Here is a 24,547-nt window from a genome sequence, read left to right as displayed (position 1 = left end):
TAAGCAGTATGGTCTGTACTTTTTCTGTAATTGCATTACGTACCTCCCCACAAGTTTAAACCAATGAAAGCGATCATAGAAGGGGTCATTTCCGGTCATAGCGCCCTCGCCGTCCTCCTGGTTTGCGGAGGCCATTTCTCCAGCACGGTCATACATCTCTCTCATCTGTTCCAGCCTCTGTCTGCAAACGACAACAAAGTACAGTGCACTTAACATTAATGAGAGGCAGAAAGATAATATACGGCACACCTAATGGATGGAGGGAGGAGATGTAGATATGTCCGTCTCATTCATTCAATTCATTGTACTTTTTGTACAATTGTTTCTGGTACTGAAGGCATGAGAAATGATCTGACAACAGTCTGAGAAAAAACTCAAAAAACATTTGAGCAAAAGCAGACAGTAGTGACTGATGATTTCTTAAACAAAACGTGCATAATAGATGACATGCTGCCCTTTCACTGGCTATGTATTTAAATATGAAACGCATCAAACTAAAACCAGGACTGGATTTTGGTATGAAGATGGCATTACTTGAGTTTATCGAGGGACCAGTAGTGCGTGGCTCCATTCTTCAGGTCCTGAACTTCTACGGCCACCACGGTGCGAGGGAAAGGCCTGGAGTCACGCTCTTTCTCCGACTCTGGGGACAAGAGCTCAGGGGGCACTGGAGAGTACAGAGTGTCTGTCAGCAAGACAAACTGGAACTGGACCTGAAGAATGGGAGAGGTGGTTGGAAAGGGAAGAATAAACAAAGAGTATAAAAAAAACATCAAGCCAAGTCAAAAATGGGCATAAGAATCCATTCTGACTTGAAACATCCTGACCTAAAGCTCTGAACCTTTATTCAAGATTGTTTGTCAATTACAAGACTCAAGAGTCTTTCTGGCATGGTTTTAAATAACTGCAGACATACCAAGGTTGAAATCAACATATTCATACTTTCCCAGCATCCTCTGGGACAAAATGCTCACTCTCAATCATCCTCAATCCTTTAAAATGCTAAACCAATTAATAGCACTGGATATAAATTATAGACAGAAACCCAAGGATAAAAAAAAAAATCCTCATGTCATGTCATGTTGCGCCTAGACCTGGACGAAAAGATAAATCACACTGGTCTACTAGTGGAGAAGGAGGACCGTCGCAGACCAGCTTTTGATTCATAACAAATCCAATTTCTCTATGTGACAATGGGTCAACTCCCCGCTCTGGGAGATATGAAGGATTGCCTTCTGCACAAACATACATTATGTTTTAAAATGAATGTCCAGATAAATAAATCACTAGCATGACATAATCACGCCTTCATGTAGCTTCACAGCTGAACATCCCAGAACCTTGATGTTCAATGGCTATGAGGGTGATACACTTCTGTAAATGTGGCTGCCAGGCGAGTACAAGATTTGAGGGCAACTACACTTAAGATCACTATTTTACATCATCCTGTACACACATGTTTTATTCAGCTTTTGACATTTCTCCCCGGTCACCAATGGTTTTTTTTCCACATTTAAATATTTAGTTTTTAGGCCTTACAGTAAACTAGGTTCAAACTCTTCTGTTTTGTGCTTAAACAGTTTATAATTTTTTCTTTAGTCTCAAAGCTGGAAACCCACCTTTAACTAATTTTAAAATACAATAAACTAAAATATAATGTTTGCTTACTTTCTTCTTTAGCTCTACACTAATGGCGTTGGCCTCCTTCAGGTAGACGGCGTTCCCCCACAGCTGGTCACGGAGGGAGGTGAACTGATGGTACCTCCACTTCCTGAAAGCCCACTGAGCCAACTCAAACTCGTGCTGAGTCCACGGCACTGCAGGGAAAGAGGAGACACAGGTGATGTGCGCGTGCGCACACGCACACACACACACACACACACACACACACACACACACACACACACACACACACACACACACACACACACACACACACACACACACACACACACACACAGTTAATGCACATTTAACCAAAAAGGACCAATATAACCAAAAAGGACCATACCAGTGGTTTTACTTATTTTGTCCAACTACTAACACAGAGTACTTTACATTAATGCCTGCAATTATAGGTACTCCATCATGTGGAATATGGTGTATTTTGAGTCAATATTTCTTGCAAGCAGTGCCTGGGCTGAAAATCTCTCTTTTATGATATGTTCAGGGACCTCCAAGATCAGAATTTACAGTCAGCTGCACAAAAGCATTACATTCACAAGCACTGCTTTAGGACAATAAAAGAAGAAGAACACAAACAGGGTTGTTTCTTGTATAAGCCACAGTCAGTCAACCAAATGCAAAGACACGTTTACCCATCACCAAAATTCAAAACACTATTATAAAACGCTATTGCTCCCAACTGGATTAACAACCATATTCCAGTGAATAGTTTTATTATGACTAAACATATCACCTTGTTGGGTGAGGTAACTCTAAAAGCATAAAGAGTCTAAATTAATCATTTTGTTGCTTTTAAAAGGTTGGGTGAAATCAATAATGTTTAAAGACATAGGAGTAAATTAGGACTTTATCATCAATCAAGTCAGACACAGACAAAAAGTATATTTGCCCTTCTTCTAAAACATGAAAAACTATAAGTATGGTCCTTTAGAGTAAAAGAAAAATGTTTTATCATTAGTAGTAGGTTTGATTTAAAAGGAATTAGAGGATACTTATGGACTAGTTTCACTTAATACATTGAATGAGTAATTAGTATGGCAATATTAACACATTTTTATTTGAATGAAGTTGACATTACATTCTTCTATAAAACAAAAAATACTATACGCACATCCCAGAAGTTTAGGCTCTGGACAGAAGTGTGGAAGAAAAAATTCAGTGCATTATTATACTATATAATTGTATATATTAAATATAGATATGTATAAACTATATATATTGGGCTTAAACACATGAAGTAAATAAATATCTGCAGGACAGAAGATTTGCAGTACACACCTTCCTCTTCCTCCTCCTCCTCCTCCAACTCTTCTTCATCAGGTGTCTCAGCGACCAGAGAAATAGTTTCCACCTGTTTCTGAAGTTCCTGCAATTTGCTCTCGTACACCTGGACACCAACACACAGGCACGAAGAAAGAGAACATGGACAATTCTCCATCAGCCGCAACAACCGGTGAACTTAGCTAGCCAAAATACACACTATTATGTGAGAATAACTGTAGAGTCTTCACTTTGACAGTCAATACTACCAGTTTTATTTATACATTAAAGAAAAGTACTGGACCCTTTGGTTACTGGTCCAAATGACACATGGATATACACGCAGCTGGATGTATAAACAAAGAGACATGAAGGTGGGTTCAAAATTTCCTAAAATGTGTAATAATATACGTAAGACATTATCCATAACTAAATATCTGAAAAAATAGAATTGTTTTAGTCAAAAAATTACAAAAAATAATTAGCCAGGCCAATTCCTGAGCCAATGAAAAACTTTCTTCTAAAATTAGTATAAAATGTTCTGTAAATATAACTTGATGACACAATGAAATATGTTGGAAAAAATTGGAATGGATGGAAGAGGATAGGTGCTGCTGGTAGAAGCTGAGTCAACTGTAATCCAATGAGGGGCGCCATCATCATCAGAGCAGGACAGGCTGTGGTCCCGGTGACCTCATCCTGTTTGTTCAGTGTCTTCTGGGAAGACAATGCAGCCTTTTCATTTGTCAATAACCTCCTCCCTGCTGAAATCCTGCCAACAAGCTAAAAGCTGAATTCTCTCCATTCAAAAACAATTGGAAATCCAGAAAGCAAGTTTTACTGAATGTAGTCATCTGCATGAAGCTGCTATTGTAACACAATGTGTACCATAATGTACCATGTGAATAAAGCATTTGAAGCAGTTTCAAAACCTAAATATTAACATTCACAAACAAGGATGGCAAAGGTCAATTGCAATGCCTAAAATCATGATAATGGAATGAGGTAAATGACAACTGATCCAACTTTCATCACCATCCCCTGTTGCACATATAAGTGTGACATTGTCATGACGCAGTATTACATTATAACAGTAATAAGAAATGGCTAATAAGGCTTTTTTTGCATTGTGCAAGGGTACAAGTCTGTAGATAATAGGTACTAGCTATAAATTGAATGTTTTAGAAACCTAATTTATACTGTATATTAATTTAAGCATTTACAAAGCCTTTAACCTCACCTGAGGGGTTTCCTAAAGTGTCTCACAAGGACACTCCTGTGTAGACCTAACATACAGAGATCTGATTCTGTCCATAAACTGGTTATTTGGCAGTGAAAAACAAATACCAACCATATGTAGCAAATAAGTGTACTTGGAGCATGTCATTTTATTTCAGTCATATTTTGAAAATCCTCCAGCAACACAGGGATTCAGTATATCCTCGTCTTGTTCACATATGCACTGTATGTTTGCACAAAGTGCTTGATTAAGGAGTAACACAACTTGGTACACAGCCACAATGAGGCACTTGATATTGCAGATTCAAAAAACAGATGTACAACACTCAACAGACATTCTGAGTTGAGCCCCAACACAGATATATATGTATATTTTATAAGAACAGTACACTGTACACTGTCCATTTGTTGTTGTATACTTTCCAGCTTACCTGGTCGCCATCAGCACCAGTGCATACTTTAAATAACATTCTTTAATGGAGCATTTATGAGGGATGAAGAAATGTAGGATATCACATGCAAAGATAGTCAAAGACATGAGGCGTAAGATGGAGAACTGGACTTGCATATGTCATTATATAATTTGGTTTTTGTTACAGCATAATATATATATATATATATATACTGTCAAAACTATTGGTATAAAACACAGAAAAAGTTGGACATTTTTTATAGTCCTCAATAGTCTCTTCCATGCTGCTGAGTGTCACTGTTCCTCTAAAAGGATTTAAAGGCCATCTGGAACATGAATGTTATAATTAAAGGGTTCTTTTAAAGCTATAAAATGCATAAAGGAAAAGACAGATTGACAGGCAGACTTGCTGTAATTCAAATAAGCATCAGCTGTAGCATAGAGGCAGAAAACTGATTTCATAGACCATCATTCCGATAGATCTAGCAGGGTTTCTTGAGTATGTGGCATTTGATGCAGAAAAAACAAGGCAGTCTTAAAAATCTAATTTGGATAGTTCTCTTGAACAACATTATGCAAACACTTCAAGTCTCTGTCCTCCCTCCAACATTGTTCAAGGCAAATCTGATGGAGCCATGACAACACTCTGTAGGACATCCAATCGTAACACAGACAACTCTGTGCTTACTCAGTGAAGCACAAACCAATGAACGATATTCTAAGACCGCATGACACAGGAGTCAGAGATCAGTTTGCGATGTGTGGTTTGTACAGGAAGAGACAGAAATTATTTTCAACTTTGTGGGTTGGGTACAGTGAAACTTTAAAATAGGTACAATTTTGTGGATCTTGTTTTTTACAGTTAGGTCGCTCTCCTACAATTCCTGCATCGTGGTTCTTACATTTGATAGGGTATTTAGTAAAGTCCAGGATTCTGAGAGAGGATAGTATTATTAATTAACATAACTTTTAACATTAAAATGAGTGTCTTCACTAACTAATTATCCTTGACTTGAGGCAGTGCAAAGTACTGAAATACAATTATGTGAAAAAATAAAAAGCAATAAAGTGGCCTACTAAGAATTTGAATAAATGTTATTACTAAAAAGTTAGTTTGGTGAGGTAAGTTATGAAGGTTGCCAGTTTTGCACGAGTGTTGAATTAAAAAGAGGGAAAAGTAACTATTGAATTTTAAATGCACAACAGGATTAATGTGGTTATAAAAAGGCACCTTTTGGATACCACATTCTTTAAACCACTATTTCAGTCTATTAAAAAGGCAGTCATGTAATTGACTAGTGCATCAACTTATTCCATAATCAATTTCAAAATGTCAAACATACTGATGCTTTGATTCCAGATCTAGGCCAATAGTGATTGATAAAAGAAAATGTTTTATGAGGTACAACACAAAATGTATAACTGCAAAGAAAACTGATTCAGTTTCATGTTAAATAGAATGAAAGAAATAGGGTCTAGGTTCCTAATATGGGCTAAAATATCAACAAAAGTCTTGATGAAAATAAGCACTTTAGTGTGTTTGTACTGTAGTGGCTAAAGCATTCATGACAAATCAATACTAAAATGGCAAAGATGTAAACTCAGAAATTTAACCATGAAGATAATTTTGGCAAATAAAAGCATGACTGATGAATTGTCACACATGCTGAAAAAATGAGCAGAGTAGGCATGACGTGTCTCTTCAGAAAAAAAACAACCCACCCCCCCAAAAAAGTCCCTTTTATATCTGTTGGCTTCAATTCCTTATGACAGCTCTCCCAATGCTAATGATGACAGCACACACAAAGTAGCAAAAACTGATAAAATGGCATATATTATAATGATGATAAAATGTCTTCTTATAATACATACAATACTTTTGGATCAACCAATAACCCACTGATCAAGTGCAAAAGTCACAATCGGATTGAGCTGTTTAAGTCACATGATTCTGAGCTGTTGTGATCTGTAATGAGTTTGCCTACTAAAAGTTTATCAAACTAGTTCCTGATTCCACAAGTTCCCACTCAGACTGCTGTCTCTCTGCTGGCTTTTAGATTGGGAGCAGACATTTGCCTGCGCATTCGTGGAGGTGCCTGAAAGCTGATGGGATAGTTAGCGTGGTCAGTGTGATGGTACTGCTGGTAGCCATTGAATCTGCCATCTGTATACACCATGCCATCATGATGGCAAGGCTGATGGTGATGCTGTTGCTGGGGATGTGCTGGCTGGCTCTGATGGTAGCGGGGCTGGTAGAAAGCTTGCGTGTGCCTCCTGTTGCTTTCAGACTGCTGCAGTGACTCCATGGAGCCAGAGGGCCGCTGGCGGTGATTAAAAGAGTTGCTGCGGCTCCGTTCATGGGGTTGCTGGCTCTGGTTGTTCCTACAGTGATGTCTGTGACCCTGGCTTAAACCTTGCTCCAAGTCTTTGCTCCTGCGCTGGACTGATGGGCTTGGCAATGGGGGAGTGACTTGGATCAGTGAAGCAGCCATCATTTCTCTCGACTGCAGTCCATCTCCAGCCTGGCTTTCTCTCTCTTCTTCCTCTACAGCTTCTTTGGGCACTTTTAGCTCAACGACCTGCTGATCTGTTATTATGATATGAGTACCAGGGCTCCATGAATTGCGGTGCTTAGGGTTGCTTTTGAAGGGGAAGCGTAGCTTGCGGTCTTCTGGGGGTATAAAGCGGTGTGGTCCACTTTGCCGGCGGAGCTGCTTGGAGATCTCTTGTTGCTGAAGGGTCTTGAGGCGTAACTGCTCCTGACGCATCCAGCGCATGTGGCCTCGCTTTAGGGTCGAGTCATCTCCTGTACTTTGGCCTATTTGTGAATCAACATCATCTCCATCAGGCTTTTCAGGCTTAGGAGGTTTTGCTTCTCGAGGGCCTGGAGTTGTGGCAGCATAAGTGGAAGTGCCTACATGAGGCTTTTCTTGGCTCTCTGGGGTGATGAGCGGAAGGACCTTTTCCATTTTGACCATCTTGTTCCTGAGAGCACGGATCTCCTCATCTTTCATATTGTTTTGTTTCTTCACCTCGTGCAAGATGTCCTCAAGTTTATCAATGTGCACCTTTAGGTCATCCATAACAACCCCTCCTGGTCGAGGCCCATTGGCAATGACATCCTCGATGCGCTCATCACCAACGCCTACAGTGTCCCAAACATCCCGAGCCACTGCCCTCCACGAGTCCCGCTCGTTGGGGTCCTTCTTGCTATAGCTAGCGCAAAGCTCCTTCATCTTTACAATGGCCAGGGCCTCAATTTCCTGCCGTGTTTGGCGGAAGTCATTGAGCGCTACTTCATAACAAATTTCTTTGACTGCCTGGATTTTCAGGTCAGAGATGGTCACCCACTTGGAGTCCTTGGTGATGCGACGCCGCTGAGGGATCTGGTACATTTTAACTGGCTCTCTTATCTTCCCACTGCTGGGTAATCCACACTTTCTCACTATGGTTTGTAGCTTGCTGGGTGGCAGCTTTTCCCTCAAGGAAGTGATCAGTCTCCAGCTCTCTTCACAAGACCTCTTATCTGAGTCATCCCCACTATCAGAGTCTCCATCCTTGAGAAAACAACACAGGAAACAAACCAAAGGGTTCCCAAAAAAAAAGGAGAAATTAAAATGGGAAATCAAAGAGAGGATGAAAGAATGTTTTTTTTTTTTCTTTTTTAAAAGAATGAAAAAGGTTATGAATATGCAACATGGGAACTTCAACTATGAGTAAAGTTGAAGTTGTATCAGAACATAAAACATCAGCTTGGACAGAATTTTGCGGTTCAGAATTTAAAGATTATAGGATATTTACCAAAAATTACTATTGCACTGTCATAATGTTGTCTAAATTATGTGCATACATCATAAGTGTACAAGATGTATGGCAACATGCAGAATCCATCCATCCAGAATTATGCTCAAAATAAAGATAGTAAAATAAATAAAAATCCAACAAACAGTGGCTTTCATTGACTTTCTTGCTTGTCAGTTTTTTCATTGTCATGTTTTTTCTAGTGAAATCGTGATATGGATATGAATAAATGAATTAAAACAATAGGCTTTTTACATCTCAGAAATAGGGACATCAACTTTAAAATATTGTTCCCAATGTTGCACATTTATATAGATAAAGTAAAGGTAAAGCATGTCTAGAATGATTAGAAAAGAAATATTAATAGAGGCTAGTTGCTGATTGGACCACTTCGTATTGTTTTGTAATATTCCTCTTCTTAATTGAAAATTTTGTGATTTGAAAGCTGGATTCCAAACATGCTACAGTGGCATGCATGTAGATGCATTTTGGAACTTTCTCCCTTTAGTCCAGAAGGTTTCAGTGGCTTTAGTATTAGCAGTGAGTTAGAAGAGTGTTCTTGCAGTTGATCAGAAAGCCAGTAGACAGAGAGAGAGAGAGAGGCAGGAGTGAGGGTAAGTGTTAATCCACTACAAGAAAGGTGTTAGTTGGAAAAAGAATGCAGTTTCTCATTTTTGTAGACAAAGTACATTACAGATCACAACCATGTGGTACAGATAATCAGGTCTCGTGTATGATACTGTTTCTATGGCTAGAATTGGACATATTATGTTGCTGGGAGTCTGAACCCCTATGCCTGTAACTCTGCACATAAAACCACCAGAGTATGGAAGAGGTCTGAGATTCAATGATTCAACTTTAAGCAGTGATAACTCTGTTGTTGAGTCGTGCTCTCAGTGTTCTACACAGATACCGCAAAGGCTAGCAAATGAGGTAGCCAAAGAAGTCAATGAGAAACCACATTGTCACTATCTGTCAAAGAACTACAGCAGGAATTGTTATCACAATGCATTGTACATGTCAGCAACTGCATTGAAGAGATGAAACTCAGGATAAAACAGAGCAAGAAAACTAGAGTAGAAATCTAATCCAAGCAAATCAACAGCCACTTCAAAGCTGACCAGCTCAACAGCAAACACTGCAACTTATTCCAGAACCAGTACTGAATGAGTTAAGAAAACATGCTATTAACATGAACCATGCAAAAGCAGCATGAATTTATAAAAAAACAAGGCAGTGTTTCAATGTGTTACTGAACAATATTCAATCAATTTGGATCTTAGTATTAAATCAACTTTAGCTGTAAGTTGCTGTTTTGCAAGATTCAGGTACACTATAGAAGAAAAGTGAATACAGGGATTTGGAAAGGGGAAAAGCTTTACAATCTAATGCTCACTTCATCAAATTGCTACAGAAAAATCAGTTAAACTCAAGAGGAAGGCAAGTAAAAGCTCATCTGCCTCAAACCAGACAACCTTCCATGCAAGAAGAACAGACATGCGCTAGGAAAAGTGTGATATACACACACACACACACACACACACACACACACACGCAGTGAGAATTAGTACTAGCCAGACTCAAATGGACCGAGTGAAACTAATATCCAAAAAACAAAAACTAGCTTTCCAATTGTACTTGACCATATAAAAACCATGCTTTAACTTTGAATTCCACTTATGACATCAATCAAAGTCACACATAAAATATCACAAATTAGCTGAATCACTCAAGAAGCTGCTTTTAATGATAGCTTAACTTGCTTAAGGCATGAAATGAAGTATGGCTTAATATCTATTAAACCCACTCTGCAGTTTACTACTAACTTGTCTACAACGTCTAACGTGTTGATTACACAAAACAAACTGAATCCATAAAATTCAAAAAGTGGGTTTGATTAATATCCAGCTTATTTGGACTCACCAGTCGCTGTTGCTCCAGAAGTTGGTCTGCTTCCTCCTTCTCCTTTTTGTACAAGATTTCCATCTCAGTGAGCCTACATAAATGAGCAAAATGTATTGTGAAATCCGTGATGTACTATGCAATCCATAACAAATCAGTCACTATTAGAAGTTTGTTTGAATATAGCAAACAGGATGGATTGCGTACCTTTTCTCCATCTCCTGCTTCATGTCGATGCCCTGCTTCTCCAGAAGCTCTCTCTGAGCAAAGGTCCAATCCACCGGCTCTACGGGCGTTTCAGCAGTTGGCGTTTTCTCTCTTTCAGCTCGGGCCTGTTCTGGATGGTTGAACCGGAACACATGGTTCTTTCCCATAATGATGCGGTTACCTGAAAGAAGATGGGTTAGAAATAGGCATGGAGAGCATTAAATTACCAAAGACACTGTCCATTCTGTGCTGATAGAACAGTGTAAATGTAAGAGATCCAACTTTTGTTTTCATAATGCTTTTTGTGTTTAAGCTAGAGCATCACAAGCGGTGTCACGAGCCACACTGTACAACTATGATTTATGAAGCCCCAGGAAAATACCAATACATGCCTTCAATTATCTGTAGTTATTAGGAAATCAGTCGCGGCCCACAGAGATAATACAAGTATCACTTTTACAGATTATCAACAACTTTATTTGCAAATATGAGATGCATACCTGAACGAAGCTGGATGGAATCCTCAACACGCTTGCCGTTGACGTAGGTTTCTGATCCCTCGCAGGGCACCAGCATGACGATAACTTCACCAAAAACACATCAACCAATCATCAGTGACCCATTCTGAGTCTCAAAAGCTCATCAAAGCTCATTATAAAATGCTAAAGGATAAATATCTAATGCAATTGAAGTGATTACTGACATTTAGGGCATTTTGTGTCCATTAGAAAAAGGAAGATGAATCCTGAGTGTATATTTATGCACCAATGTCATCTATTGTCACATTCACAGAGCCTGGGGTTGCTTTTAATTTTTTCTTTGCAGGTAATTAGGGGTTACATGTATTTTTCTTTAAAATCAGAGCAGGAAAGATTCTACCAACTATGCTACCATCTCTGCTTAATTTAAAACAATCCAGATACTCAATACACACAAGCCAAGGCAAACTCAGAATTTGGTGCCTCACCATTTCCATTGGCATTCCTCTCGCTGCGGAAGATGCAGTGCTCTTCCTTGATATGAGCACCACTTAAAACGATGTCCTGTCGTCTCTCAGCATCAGCCTGACCCACCCTGAAATAATCACAGAGGCCATTTTGAGAGAGTGAACACTGCCCTCTCGTTGTTTTGGCAGCCATTTTGTCAAAAAGTCAGAGGCAGAAGTTAAATGGAACCTTTAAACAATACTTTCAGAAGACAGCACTTCTAAAGACTATACATTCCTTTGTCTGTGATTCTGTCATCTATTATTGTTCATCAGAGGCACGATTGTAACAAAATACTCAACATGAATATTCTACAGAGGGGGCCAAAAGGAAACAGGGGAAGAAAATAACCTTAGACAGCAACACCTTTTGTGATTTAAAGCCAGTTTCCCTTGACTCTGAATTTCATTTTCTCTCTTTTGATGTTAAGCAAGAAGAACTTTCACAGTAGTTGTTCAGATACTACTGAGATACTGTATGGAAGAAATTCAAAAACCTTTCTATATCCTCTGCAGCATTTCAGTGTCATCATTCAGGTTTTGGTTACCTTGTAATTCCGTCTTTGATGTAGTAGAGCAGACACTCTGACATGAGAGGATCCTCATTCAGGTTAACCAGGTGAGGAGTCTACAGATGAAACATAAGAGGTAGACAGTTTAACGCAAAAACACTTCTAGGATTTCTACTTTCATCAATATTCAGCAGTGCCAGAAGTACATACCAATACTAGAACTTTTAATCAAGTGGGCAATGGGCATAGTTTCATATCAAACACTGCTGATGATCAGTGATACATGAACATGGATAGAAATAGTTTCATTGACACAGTGCTAAAACCTCTAGAGTATGATACATCACAGCATCACTACCACTAATGCTAGCAGCTACTCCGTCAAGCCACCAACCTTTTTTGGGGAAAACACCCCATTAAAGTCGGCATATAGATCACAAGGTTTCTCAGCGAATTGCTAACCCATTGAGCAGCAGTGAATGAAAAGGAGAAAAAAAGAATGAATGGAGGACAGATGGATGTGAAGGAGAAAAACCTAAAAACACAAAATAGCAGCAGAGGAGGGAGATCTAAACATGCCTAAAAAGGGATTCATTTCAAAAAGGGGAATCTTTTGAAACCACAGCTGATCTAGTGACAGCTAGTTATCTTTTCATCCCTGTCGTGCCTCTTCTCAGAAGCCTGTACCAACACATCTACTGGCCTCGATGTTGAATCCTTCTCAACCATCACTTATGGCCACTAGAAGTGTGTGTGGTGTCTGTATCTACAGAGACCCTGCCCTCTGCTTCTATTTTTCTCTTTTCTTCTTATTTTGCTGTGTTCGGGACATTTCTGGGCATCAGCAGAGACCCTTATGGCCCCATGTGGGGTTGTAGCCCCCAGTTAATAACAGCGTGCACGGTGTGCAGCCCGTTCAAGTCGTCAAATACTGCTGCTTTGTCACGCCCCTCTGAGTCTGATGCCGAGGCACAAGGCCCACTTTAGCTCTGTCAGACACAATTTGGCCGTATCTGATGGATGAAAACGTTGGTTACTTTGCTTGGTGTTTTAATGTGCTCCAGTGTTCCCCTTGCTCCTCTTTCTTTCAACACACACATATATAGAACATGATGAAGCATGCCCTTCGGCAGGATTCATTCAAAATCTGGCAACGCGGCAACTTCCCGCAGGGTTGTGTGGAGGTATGGGTGTTTTTATCTGTGCTTTGGACACTTTATTTCTCGGATTCTCTCGGATTCTAGTTAAACATGTAGGGGGAAAATTAACTGTAGTCGCTCCGCACAGTAGTTAAACAAAACGCAGATCTGTGCAACTGGTGTGGTAATCATGGGGGAAACTCTGACCATGGAAATAAGCACATTTATGATGTTAGAATCACTACTTAATCTAGTGAAGGAAAGGCGCTTTGTTTTCTAATTCAATTTAACAAACCTTGGTTGGAAAACAATCGAGCTGTTCATCAAATGGTCTTGCATGGCTAAGCTGAGTATGTGAAAGAAGCAAATAACAGAGTGGAAAGAATGATGAAATGAGCAGACGAGAGAAACCAGTGACGGTACAGGGAGGGTGCCCATGGAAAAACACAGCATAGGAAACAGAAGTGAGGAAGTGATGCTGGAAGGGTGTGCATCACCACCCACGGGAAATTTGACAGAGCTCTTCTCCATCAACGTATGTGCTTATGTCTCATGTCTTTTCTACCTTTTTAGGAGAGAAGACCCCCAAAGTGCCTCCATCTTCACGGATTGCCACACCCATCTCCGCAAGCAAGGCCTCCCTGTAGTGAAGAAAAAACATTTGTGGGCTCGAGAATGATACTCAATAAGACAGCATGATGCACGTAATCTCTTACAAAGACTTTCTGCAACGGACAAACACATACTCTGTACATTTATTTTCAGCAAAGAGCCTTTGCATAATAATAAGAGAAAGAGGATGAAAACTGATGGTGTGCAACATTACAGTAAGTGATCTGCTGAATGGCAACAGGCAGAGAATGGCACCAGTGAGATTCAATGGACGGACATGGTTGATGTCCACAGTCACAGATGAGTGGATAAAGGGGAAGAAAAGGGTGTCTGTGCAGCAGAGTGTGACAACAGAGAAGGGAAATAGACAGAATGAGTGCAGAGGAAATGAGACAGATAGGTGAAAGAAGTGAGACAGATAGCACAGTGGAGTGAAAAGACAGAGACAGAGCTATGGGGGGTTGTCTAGCACTGACAGGACACAGACAAATTGAAAGAGGGGTGGAGGCACACGTATGACACACGTCTCCCTCCTTGAGAGATAGAGGTGGGAGAGCCAGTACCGACCTCTCCATGCGGATTGCCTCCGTCTTTCGCAGTTTCTCTTCCCAGGTTTCATTGAGCTCAGCAATGATCTTTTCCGATTCCTGAACACAAGAGGCAAAGTATGAGGAAAGCAACACAGAGTTTGGTTTTAAAGAGATTTCATCTGTTTTACTAGTGACAAAGTAAAACAGATGGTGCTTTCTTGGTCAAGTTCATATCCTTTCTTTCATTAAAGAAAGTTTTGAGTCAGGCATAAAACAGAGAGGGGCAAGGTAACATACTGCTGTGATATTATGGCAATTACACCATGTCTTTATGAGTTTCCCTCTGATAGTGTTGCTTTAAGCTCGAGTTAAAATCCGTACAGCTGCTACGCTTGTTGTTCATCTTATACAAGCAGTTGGTACTGTTCTTCTGGGTATTGATAATCTTCATGACGTGTGCTACTGTAAAGGTTTAATAACGCAGTATACAGTCATCTTAGTTTAAGTTCATACTGAATTGTTATGTTGGGCAATACTGACAATGTTTAACTTTTATAGCTGCATACACCTTTAAGGATCAAAGAAGGGGAATACTATGTGCCTCACTAAAGCTCAAAGCCAATAAGGCTGGATCTATTTTTGGTCGAATTTCATCCTCATCTGCGTTGGTGCTTGACGTCACTGGATAACAGACAAGACTGGAAACCGTGGTTGCCATGGAAACTGCAGCTCCTCATGGTTGGTTGTTGAGATGCTTGTGCTCCCTCATCAACAGAGTGAGAGAAGTAACACTCAGTGGCCACACGAGGACTGATAGCCTTTACTCAATGAGTGGGCTAAAATTAAACCACAGCAATCTTGACATTAACACATGAACTTCTAATTTACTGAACAAATGTTACAGTGTGAGGCTTTTATTGTAAGTTGGTATGAAGTTCACCAATCTATTCACCGATATTTACCATAGTATATAACTCTAAATACTACAGCCCTGACTCTATGGAGTCATCTTTTCAAATATTTAATAAAAGTGGGATTTTCTTATGCAATGTGGCAATGATTGATATAAGAATTGTTCATCAAAATATATTATTAATGTAATATCCAACAAGGGAAACTTCTCCTGTGCCACATACTTGTGATAATAGGCATAACAAAAATTATTGTTTTATAATAATCAACAACTAAGAATGTGTTTTAACCATATTTGGTGTTGTGAAGGTTTTCTGTTTCAATAATTGAGATATGCAGATATGGAAATTCTCATTCCAGCCCATTGCCTTGCATAAACCTTTACAAGCCAGCCTGTTGCCCCACACAGCACAACATGGGGCAGCTTTTAGCTCTGCTGACGACATGTTAAACTGGCAAAAAGAAAGAGTTCTAAGTAGACTTAGCAGGGTGGGAGATAGCGGTGGACTCCTCTTCTTTCTTAACACAAAACATAAGTGTGATTTGACTGCTGCAGTGTACACAGGCCAGCTTTACCTTGAGTCTTTCGATAGCCTCCTCTCCTCCAGGGGTGGACATGATGCGCTCCTGGATACTGGTGACCGACTGAAGGCCCCCCTGGTTACACAGCGAGCCAGAGGAGGGTGAGGCTGTCAGGGAACCAATAGGGGCTGTGGAGAAATGGCCAGGGCGTTGATTCTCTGAGGCTATCAAGTATCTATGCTTATTGTTCTGAATGTCTTTGAGGTCTGAGCCAACAGCAGGAGAGAAAGAGAAAGAAAGAGAAAGAAAAGTACAACACAGAGAGAGGTGGGATATGCCCAGGACAGGGGAATAATGGGATATGGGAATAAAACACATAAAAGGGAAGACCCAAATAAGAGGAGATCGAGGAGAGAAAAAGATGGGGAAAGAGAAGACAAAAGGAAGGGAAGACCAATGTAAGACACGTTTTACGTCAAAGGGTTAAGACAACATGATGGTCAGCTACAGAAAGAAGCAGTTTTCATCCAGGTGGTTTGCAACAGTCTGCTTGCATCAACTCTTCAACTCCCAGAGCAAATACATTCAACTTCAGATTTCATTTTATTAGACAGTTTCCAGAAGGCTGTTTTTATGTGGGCCAGAATTACAGTGCACAGCAATTAACTCTGAGCACTTCATTTCTAGTGTGTACAATTTTGAGGCATAGGATGATGTCACTTTGTTGCATTTGTTTTGAATGAGAACACACTGAATGAAAACTGCTATCAGTGTATCAACTACAGGATGGGAGACTGTAAGAGGATCCAGAGAGAGGACAGATGAGAGTCATTGACACATGCCAGTAAGTTCAGCCTGCAGTTGAGTAGTTTGAGTCAGCGTGCACTCACACATCCACCATAGCGGAGCCACAGCAGCCCCGCTAAAGGTCACTCAGCACATGTCAATATACTGGCCTCAAGGACCTTTGTGGTACCACAGACTGTGCCTTCTAAGAACTAAAAAACAGATGGCCACTAAAAGTTGAGTTTAAATGATTTTGGAGGTGCTTACATTTGTGTCCAGCTGACACTGGCAATAGAGACTTTTCATATTCAAGAAAAATAGGGAATGAGTACTGAGCTACTCAACTAGCATGGAGTCCGTAGTGGCATAACAGTAACAAAATGTATGTGTTTATCCTGCACATTACGTAAAACAAGTGCTTTTGGTCAGGAACTCAGGTAAAAACATTTGCGCAGATTATCAGCGCAAAAGGGAAAGTATAAAGTAAAGTAGATTTCTGAGAATACGGCACACTAGCAAACTAACTATAACTAATAAAAAGTATCGTAACACATCAAGCTAGTCTACTTTGTATACATACAGTACCACTCTGGTGCGGCTACATAAAAATGTAAAATCATGCACCTCTCCATCTGTAGCTCTGAGCCTCAGTTTGAGAACTGAGAAGTGCCATAAAGATTTGAGCACTGTCACCTGCAGCGGATGGTTAGTAAGCAGAAAGCAAGAAAGCAGAAATACCACTGTCAAGAAAAGGAGCATGAGAAAGTGAATCAAAGACAGATATGGTAATAAAATGGTGTGGGTGCCTTGGGGGTGGGGAAGACAGACAAGCTATTCTAAAAGTAATGTTTCTAAAAGGGATATTCCAAAAGTAACTTGTGATACAGTTGGATTGGAGCCTGTGAATAGCTGCCTCACCACCATCATTGAAGCACAACACATGCTAAGCTAGTGGCATGCTACCCCACGCCAGATCAGCACATCTACAGAAGCCTGGCATTTCTGAGTCTGCATCTATCAGGCTTTTGCTTTTTTAGCATTTACATGCAAAGCTGGTAGCAGATTAAATATGCAGTTAATGGGGGTATAAGCAAGGTTAGCTATTATTAATAGGGCAAATTGTGATAGACAATTCATGACTACCACACATATACACACATTTGATTCCACTTCCTGGGCAATCATCTCCCATAGGATCAACTGAGAGGAAGCAGGAAAAGATGAGAAGGGTCAGAGGTCAGCACGAGTAGAATGGGAGGAAAAGGTTACAGACATTTCGTAGTGAGCTGGATGAGAAGAAACGTAACGAACATGAGAAGAAACGGCATGTAAAGACTTGTTAAGTGCCATGTCATTAGGCATCATCCAAGCAGACGAGTTATTATTCAGTTCAAATATTAGACGTTATTTATGGGTGCAATATCTCTCTAATTTACTTCACTATGAGCCATTACTGTTGAGTACAGTATGATAGTTTAATGCAGCTTATAACTGCCATTTGTGGTGCCAGTCACAATCAGCCAAATATGAATATTTATATTTTCATTAAATCGTTTGAAATTGTACAGTCAGCCACCTTAAATATTCTAAGAACGTAGTGTTCTTTAGTGCATATTATACATTCTATAAAAGTATGTATAATCTACATTATACTCAACAAGGAGGCATAATAAACCATTATAGTATTGTGGTAAAAAAAGATTTTAAAGCTGTTAAAAGTCATTTTAGTTATGTACTAGGCATGAATACAGGCACAGTGATAAAAACAAAGTTGAATGATTGAAAAAAATGAAGTAGAAAGAACATGTTTCCAGCGTGTGGTAGACCCTGAGAGAGACGGTAGAAGCTGTGTGGCTGCAGATATGGCCTGCTGTGATAGCATTAAACTCACTGTCTAGGATGTCTCCCAGACCCTGGGCACGGAGAAGCTCCTTCAGTCGAGCCACTTCATCCTTCAGGTCACGCACCAGCTTATTGTTGGGATCCTCATTGATGATAGCATTGCATTTGATGTTCTTAGCTCGGTCAGCATAGCTAAAAATTGTAATAGTGATAAACTTAATATATAATTATGGATTAAATGCAAAACAATTTAACAACTACCTGGAATTATTTTTGGAAGTTATTATTATCTAAGTCCTGGAAGGAAACCTTACCGGAGTGTGCTGAGAGTTTCATCATAGTTTATGTCTGCAGGACTGAGGGCAGCTACCATGGCTGTTCTTGAGTTTCCACCTGATATCAAAAGACCAGTAAAGAAGTTAATTATGTGACAATTTCGGTAAAAGGCCATTTTCCTAACACACTGCGTGTAGACCAAAACAAGATATTTTGGTATTAGACATGATTTCTACTGCAGTGTGCAGCACGGAAGAAAACATTACTATAGGACAGATTAGTGCTGAACACTAATTCCACCAATAAAAAAACTTCAGTCTCATTAGACTAAACCGCAAAGTACTACCTGTGTCATGTGTGCTAAGATTGAAGACACACTGAACTAAGGAGATGGAAGTGCTTGTCTAGTTAGCTTGAATTACAGTCTGCTGACAGTGTTCTTCTTAAATTGGCAGAGAGTAATGTACACTAGCTCCAGTCTTCTTTTTTTTTTTTCCCCCACCTCATCTCACAGGACACATATGGTTAAATCTTTTGCTGTCCAGGAATAAGGATCTTGCTACACAGTATACAGTCATAAATTCCACCAGTAAAGGATATCATGCATGAGATATTAATGTTCATACCTAGGTTCTCCCTCAGCAGCCATGTCAGAACAGAGTCTCTGTACGGGATGAAGTCAGTCTTCTTCTTCTTCTTGCTCTGCAGTAAACAAACATAAAGTGAGCAGGGGGAAATACAGATTTTTGTTTTAAAGCTAAAAATTAGGGATGGCCATGAAGACAATATTATGATGCACCATGATACACCTCATATGTTATGGACAAGAGGTTGGGTAAAATGAGTAGAGGCCTGATTCAACTAGCTTTTGCTCTGCTGCAAGGATTGTAGAATTTACTGCGAGTGTAATGCCTAAAAGCACAGAACTTGATAAATTGCAAAATAAAATGGTGATGACAGAACACTATGCAACAGCTTCAGCATTGCACATGGGAAAAGGTTGTCAAATCTGCCTCATGGGAGGAATCAAGAGGTTAGTGATTGAGCCGTCAAAGGGTTTACCTTGCTGGTACAGTTATCCTGTGTCTGCAAGCATTACAAGGACAAGAGAAGAGAAAAGAAAAGACAAAGGCAGACATTACAGCATGCCAGACTACTAATTCCTTGAGAGGACAGGGTCAGGTTTTTGAGGGTAAGAGAAAAGGGCTGAAAAGGAGGAGAAGCAGTAAAAAGACAGAAAGAAACGGACATAAAACACTCACCACTTCAGCCAAGGCAGAGATGACCTTTCCTAACGTGGTGAGAGATTTGTTGATGTTTGCTCCCTCCTGCAACCATAGATGTTTATTATTAGAAAGCCATCAAGGTAATGCTGGTCAACTGTTTGCTAATGCTGTCTGTGATCATGGCACTCTTACCTTTAGCCTGGTACCTGTAGCTCCAGTGGAATCTGCTCGTTCACTCCCTGCCAAGTCTACCAGACTAATTTTACTGACCTGAAGAGGGAGTAAATATAAAATACATTTAAGATCCATCAAGCTTATGAATAATTTACATGAGAATTATAACAAACAGAGAGGATGAGAATATTCCTAAAAAAATGACAGCACTGACTACCAAATACAAAGTTCATTATGTTTTCAAAAATGTTAAAATATATAGATATTTTTTTAGAGTGTAAATCATTCTAAACATGTGGATGCAGCAAGGCAGTAGAATCTGATAGCGTGGCTAAACACAATAGGCATTGTGCTTAGAATAACACAGTGGTCTTTGTCTTAGTCAGAGGAAATGCTAAAAGTCAAATTCTAAAATGGCGGTCACCACCGACTAGAAGGACCATAGAAGACATTTTAGCTGAAATCAAAAGGAGCAAACTACATAAACAGGCTTGAACTCCCAACAGCACGAGATCAGAGTTATAAGTTATAAACATGTTAGGTGTGAATAGTTAATGTCAGTCTTTCTAGTCTCGTCTGACCTTTTCCGTGGAGAGATCTGTTTCGCTGTCATGTTTCTTCTGTGTGAAGACGATGGTGAAAACAGCATGGGACCTACTGCTGGTCTCATTCATGTTGGTGGCGGCCACAGTTCTGCAGGTGAGCACATATGGTTATTGTTACAAAAACAATACGGATGCAACACATTTTTCTGAACAATTTAAATCACTTTAAATGATTCAGTATTATTAATTTTAAAGTCATGGACATGGCTATTACAGGAGCTATCATCACTGGGTTTTATCCCTATTAGAGTGAGTCTCAAGGATTATGGACGTATGGCGGAGGTGGATACACCAAACACAAGGCACAGCCAGAGGGACAGTCACAGGGGAGATACGGGCTTTTCACGCCATGTTCTAGAAATAAGCCCTCCGAGTGAGCACAGGAAGATTACGGCAGGGTTCACTCCTCCCCACAGGACACACACACACACACACACACACACACACACACACACACACACACACACACACACACACACACACACACACACACACACACACACACACACAGCCTCTGGTCTCCAGAATATAACTATAGCTTTTCCTTAATCAACACTGACGCTGACTGATCAAGCTATACAAAATCTATGTCACATGAACATTACCCGATTCCAACTTATTGTTATCTTGCTAACAATTTGTAGCCTTAATTAAATCAGTTTTCTGAGGACGTGGGTTATCACATCATCCCAGCTATTACCACCACTGTCACTCCCCCTCCTTTCCATGGTCTCAGCATAATCCCGAGGTTTGGCTCACCTGGCCTTGTTGCCGGCATCCATTAGGTCAGCAATGTCTGTGTAGGAGGTGACAGCTAGCTTGGAGAGGTCTTCCACGTAGGGACCCAGTAGAGGATGCTCTCGCACTCGTAAATTCCCTTTGTTCTTAGGGTTCAGCAAATCTCGCACCCGCTCACAGTAGATCTCCATGTAACTGACCTAGAAAAAAAAATGGCAACAGTATCGTCAGTTCAGGTGCAGCAGTGCAATATTATAGAGCAGTCAAATTAAGCAGAATGTAAACTTTTATACTGCAGATCTAAATAATGTAGGTATATTACAGTGTATTTTGCATCCTCACAATATTTTGTTAGTTTAATTGTTTATTAACATCATGATTATTTGCTTTTCTGGGACTTTCATCTGTTTTCCAGTTTGAGGAACAAATGTACAATTTAACGAAATCATCTGAAGCAATATGCTGAAGGCACGCAGCATCTTTGAAGGTTCAGCCAGTATGTGATTGATTTCTAACCATTACCAGATGTACTGTTAGGAGAAGGCTAGGAATAGTTCATTAGAGTCAAGCCAACACAAAAGTCAGAGGCAGGGGCTGAAAACAGGGATTACAGATGCCAAAGCATTCTGAGACTCACCTCTACTGAGTAGGAGAGCTCCTCTTTGTTGCTGGCATCATCGATTTTCTCAAATAGATCTTCACAGAGCTGAGAGGTAGAGAAAGAAGATGTTTAGTGCAAATTGACAGCATGTGAAAGGGAGGATGAATAGAAAGAGAGACCTGTGGACCAAGAGGTAAGACACGAACTAACAACTTATTTGCATGTATAGGAAACCATTTAGCAACAGAACATCAGACAAAAAATGTAGAGAGCATCAGCATACGAGACTTACCTCTTAATAATTAATACTGAGTAAAATATAGTATTAATGCTAGAATGAATACAAGTTGGAAAATACAATGTAAGAAATATCTGACAAGACGTTCCCCTCAATATTGCAGTTTTCCTAAACCAGGTGGTGGCTACAAAGGGAAGCAAGGTTTGACTCAAAACAGTTGACTGACAATTTAAAAAGTTGAAGTGAAATACAGGAAGATAAGGACAGCAAAAATATTCAGAGACGAAGAAAGAAGAAATGTGAAGGCACCATGAAGTTGCACTCTTTTGATTTGGTTTAAAATTAAATGACTGAAGATAACTGGTAAAAACAGTTTTTGTATTGCAGAAAGTGTCCAAGGCTGTGACTTACGAGTTATGTTAAACATTGAACGATCTAAGTCAGGTTGCATGAGTCAAAAATACAGTGGGTAAAGTCTCTTAATCTCTGCTGTGCAATTCAGTAAAATCAGAAAGATGTATTGTAGAACAAACCATGGGAATGATTCCTTCCTGCCCCTCCTCCTGCTTGCCCATCATGGTGTAGGATTTGCCAGATCCTGTCTGGCCATAAGCAAAGATGCAGACGTTGTAGCCCTCGAACGCATGTGCCAGCATTTCCTTGCCAATATCATTGAACACAAGGTTCTGTGATGCAAAGCTGGGGTCTTCCGGCTGTGGGAAAAACAGAGAGGACTTAAATGTATAGAACTTCAATATATATATATATATATATATATATATATATATATATATATATATATATATATATATAGATATAGATATAGATATAGATATATATATATATATATATATATATATATAGATATATATATATATATCTATATCTAGATTTTAGATTTCCTTTCCTATTGGTCATTACACTGATCTATGGAAGAGAGAAAATACTCAAACTCACCGTAGTGTGTGACCAGTAGGAGTAATCAAAACTGAAGGTCTTTGCTGGTTCCTTTGGGGCTTTGGGGTTGAGAATAGCTGGAGGGAAAGAACTAAATTAGTAATGTGGATGATAATATCTGGATTGAATGTGAAAATGAGACAATAACTACTCTCAAGGTGTTGCAGTTTCATCTGAAGGCTTACATGAAGTTAATTAACCTTCTCAAAAAATACAAAATGTAACATCTTAGTTTCAAAATGGACATCTGTTTACATATGATTTATTGCATCCCGGTTGGCAAACAATGGGTCAATCTTTACAAGATGATGTTCTTCAATCAGAGCATCAACCGTGAAATATTTGGAACAGAAACTCACTAACTAGTGACGGATTATAAAATATCAGCTTCTTTGAGAACTGCAACCGTTGTGACAACCTTTACCAAACACACCATCTGTAATCAGTGTCTTTATTCATACTATGCATTGATAACACAGAGGCCAACAATACAGAGTTTAAATAACACATGTAGCCTATTCTCATTATACCACCTGCACCTGTTCTATCTGCTATGATGACACAGGATTTCTGCTCTGCCCTGCCATTCCCTATGGCCACACAGACATTTCTTAATGAGGAATAATCTGCAGCCATGCCTGGCATGTCATCCCTCTCAACCATGCTTGCTAGTACCCCTGGGACTTGTGTTCAAGCTTTCCACACCCTGCACTGGATATGTGACAGAGAGAAAAGGAGATTAAGAAATTACTGTAGGATATTTGTAGATATCTATATCCCAGTTGTGCCTCAAACCCTTAAACAAACTTTTATTGACTAAAGCTGCCTTGCATCAGGGGCCAGTGCAGAGAGTTCACTCAGGCTACACAGACAAACGCATACCTCCACCGTCAGTAAAGAGGGGGAAGGTGGAGGGGAGGAAGCAAAGAGGCTAGTGAAAAAAAAAAAAAAAAAAAAAGGGTTTGAGGGACTAAGGGGTGTGCTCACAGGCCTAGCAACAATCCAAACGGAGCAACAATAGAAACCAAAGGCAGGGTGAAAGGAAAAACTGTGAATATGCATCTTTGTAAAAACAAAATAAGCTTCTTTTTTTCCGCCATCTCCACGCAAATCTCAAGTGTGGACCCATAAGTAGTAATTAGCTCCGTTTAATTCAAATGCTGTGCTTTGCTAATGGGTAAATTAAAGCCAGGTCTGGCTCCTCGACATGAGGGTACTTGAGAGAGGGCCTCGTGTTCAGAGGATTTCAGCACACTTATCAATAATGCAGGAGATGTGGAGAGACAGGGATTGTATATCACCCTCCACAGGTCACATGCTGACAGAAAAGCACAGTGTGTCCTCAGAAACCAGAACACTAACTGCTTCATGCTAAATATAGCCGC

General features: G+C 39.9%; 1 protein-coding gene across 14 annotated transcripts in view; it reads right to left on the bottom strand.

The window, feature by feature from the left end:
* The window catches only part of kif1b (kinesin family member 1B), a 56,914-nt gene that overhangs the window by 16,994 nt on the left and 15,373 nt on the right, over positions 1 to 24,547 (bottom strand). For 2 of the 14 annotated variants that reach the window (XM_068732965.1, XM_068732973.1), the window contains exons 3-27: positions 23,163 to 23,239; positions 22,739 to 22,918; positions 22,004 to 22,072; positions 21,388 to 21,566; positions 20,605 to 20,716; positions 20,042 to 20,119; positions 19,886 to 19,951; positions 19,686 to 19,709; positions 19,250 to 19,325; positions 18,662 to 18,740; positions 18,397 to 18,539; positions 17,664 to 17,705; positions 15,774 to 15,985; positions 14,323 to 14,402; positions 13,709 to 13,784; positions 12,041 to 12,120; positions 11,475 to 11,581; positions 11,008 to 11,091; positions 10,508 to 10,688; positions 10,322 to 10,394; positions 2,965 to 3,073; positions 2,798 to 2,815; positions 1,669 to 1,817; positions 535 to 713; positions 44 to 181 (exon numbers count right to left, since the gene is read on the bottom strand). In XM_068732965.1, the coding sequence (XP_068589066.1) occupies positions 44 to 181; positions 535 to 713; positions 1,669 to 1,817; positions 2,798 to 2,815; positions 2,965 to 3,073; positions 10,322 to 10,394; positions 10,508 to 10,688; positions 11,008 to 11,091; positions 11,475 to 11,581; positions 12,041 to 12,120; positions 13,709 to 13,784; positions 14,323 to 14,402; positions 15,774 to 15,985; positions 17,664 to 17,705; positions 18,397 to 18,539; positions 18,662 to 18,740; positions 19,250 to 19,325; positions 19,686 to 19,709; positions 19,886 to 19,951; positions 20,042 to 20,119; positions 20,605 to 20,716; positions 21,388 to 21,566; positions 22,004 to 22,072; positions 22,739 to 22,918; positions 23,163 to 23,239 (2,611 nt within the window). Of the gene's footprint in view, positions 1 to 43; positions 182 to 534; positions 714 to 1,668; positions 1,818 to 2,797; positions 2,816 to 2,964; positions 3,074 to 4,314; positions 8,155 to 10,321; positions 10,395 to 10,507; positions 10,689 to 11,007; positions 11,092 to 11,474; positions 11,582 to 12,040; positions 12,121 to 13,708; positions 13,785 to 14,322; positions 14,403 to 15,773; positions 15,986 to 17,663; positions 17,706 to 18,396; positions 18,540 to 18,661; positions 18,741 to 19,249; positions 19,326 to 19,685; positions 19,710 to 19,885; positions 19,952 to 20,041; positions 20,120 to 20,604; positions 20,717 to 21,387; positions 21,567 to 22,003; positions 22,073 to 22,738; positions 22,919 to 23,162; positions 23,240 to 24,547 lie in introns of those variants that run through there. The other 12 variants (XM_068732966.1, XM_068732974.1, XM_068732970.1 and 9 more) reach the window with 11 other exon arrangements.

This window comes from Cebidichthys violaceus, unplaced genomic scaffold, assembly GCF_023349555.1.
Source record: "Cebidichthys violaceus isolate CVI_PGR_0920_01 unplaced genomic scaffold, fCebVio1.0.p SCAF_6, whole genome shotgun sequence".
NCBI lineage: Eukaryota > Metazoa > Chordata > Actinopteri > Perciformes > Stichaeidae > Cebidichthys > Cebidichthys violaceus.
The sequence above is the reverse complement of the archived record's forward strand: the minus strand, read 5'-3'. Positions and strand labels throughout refer to the sequence as shown.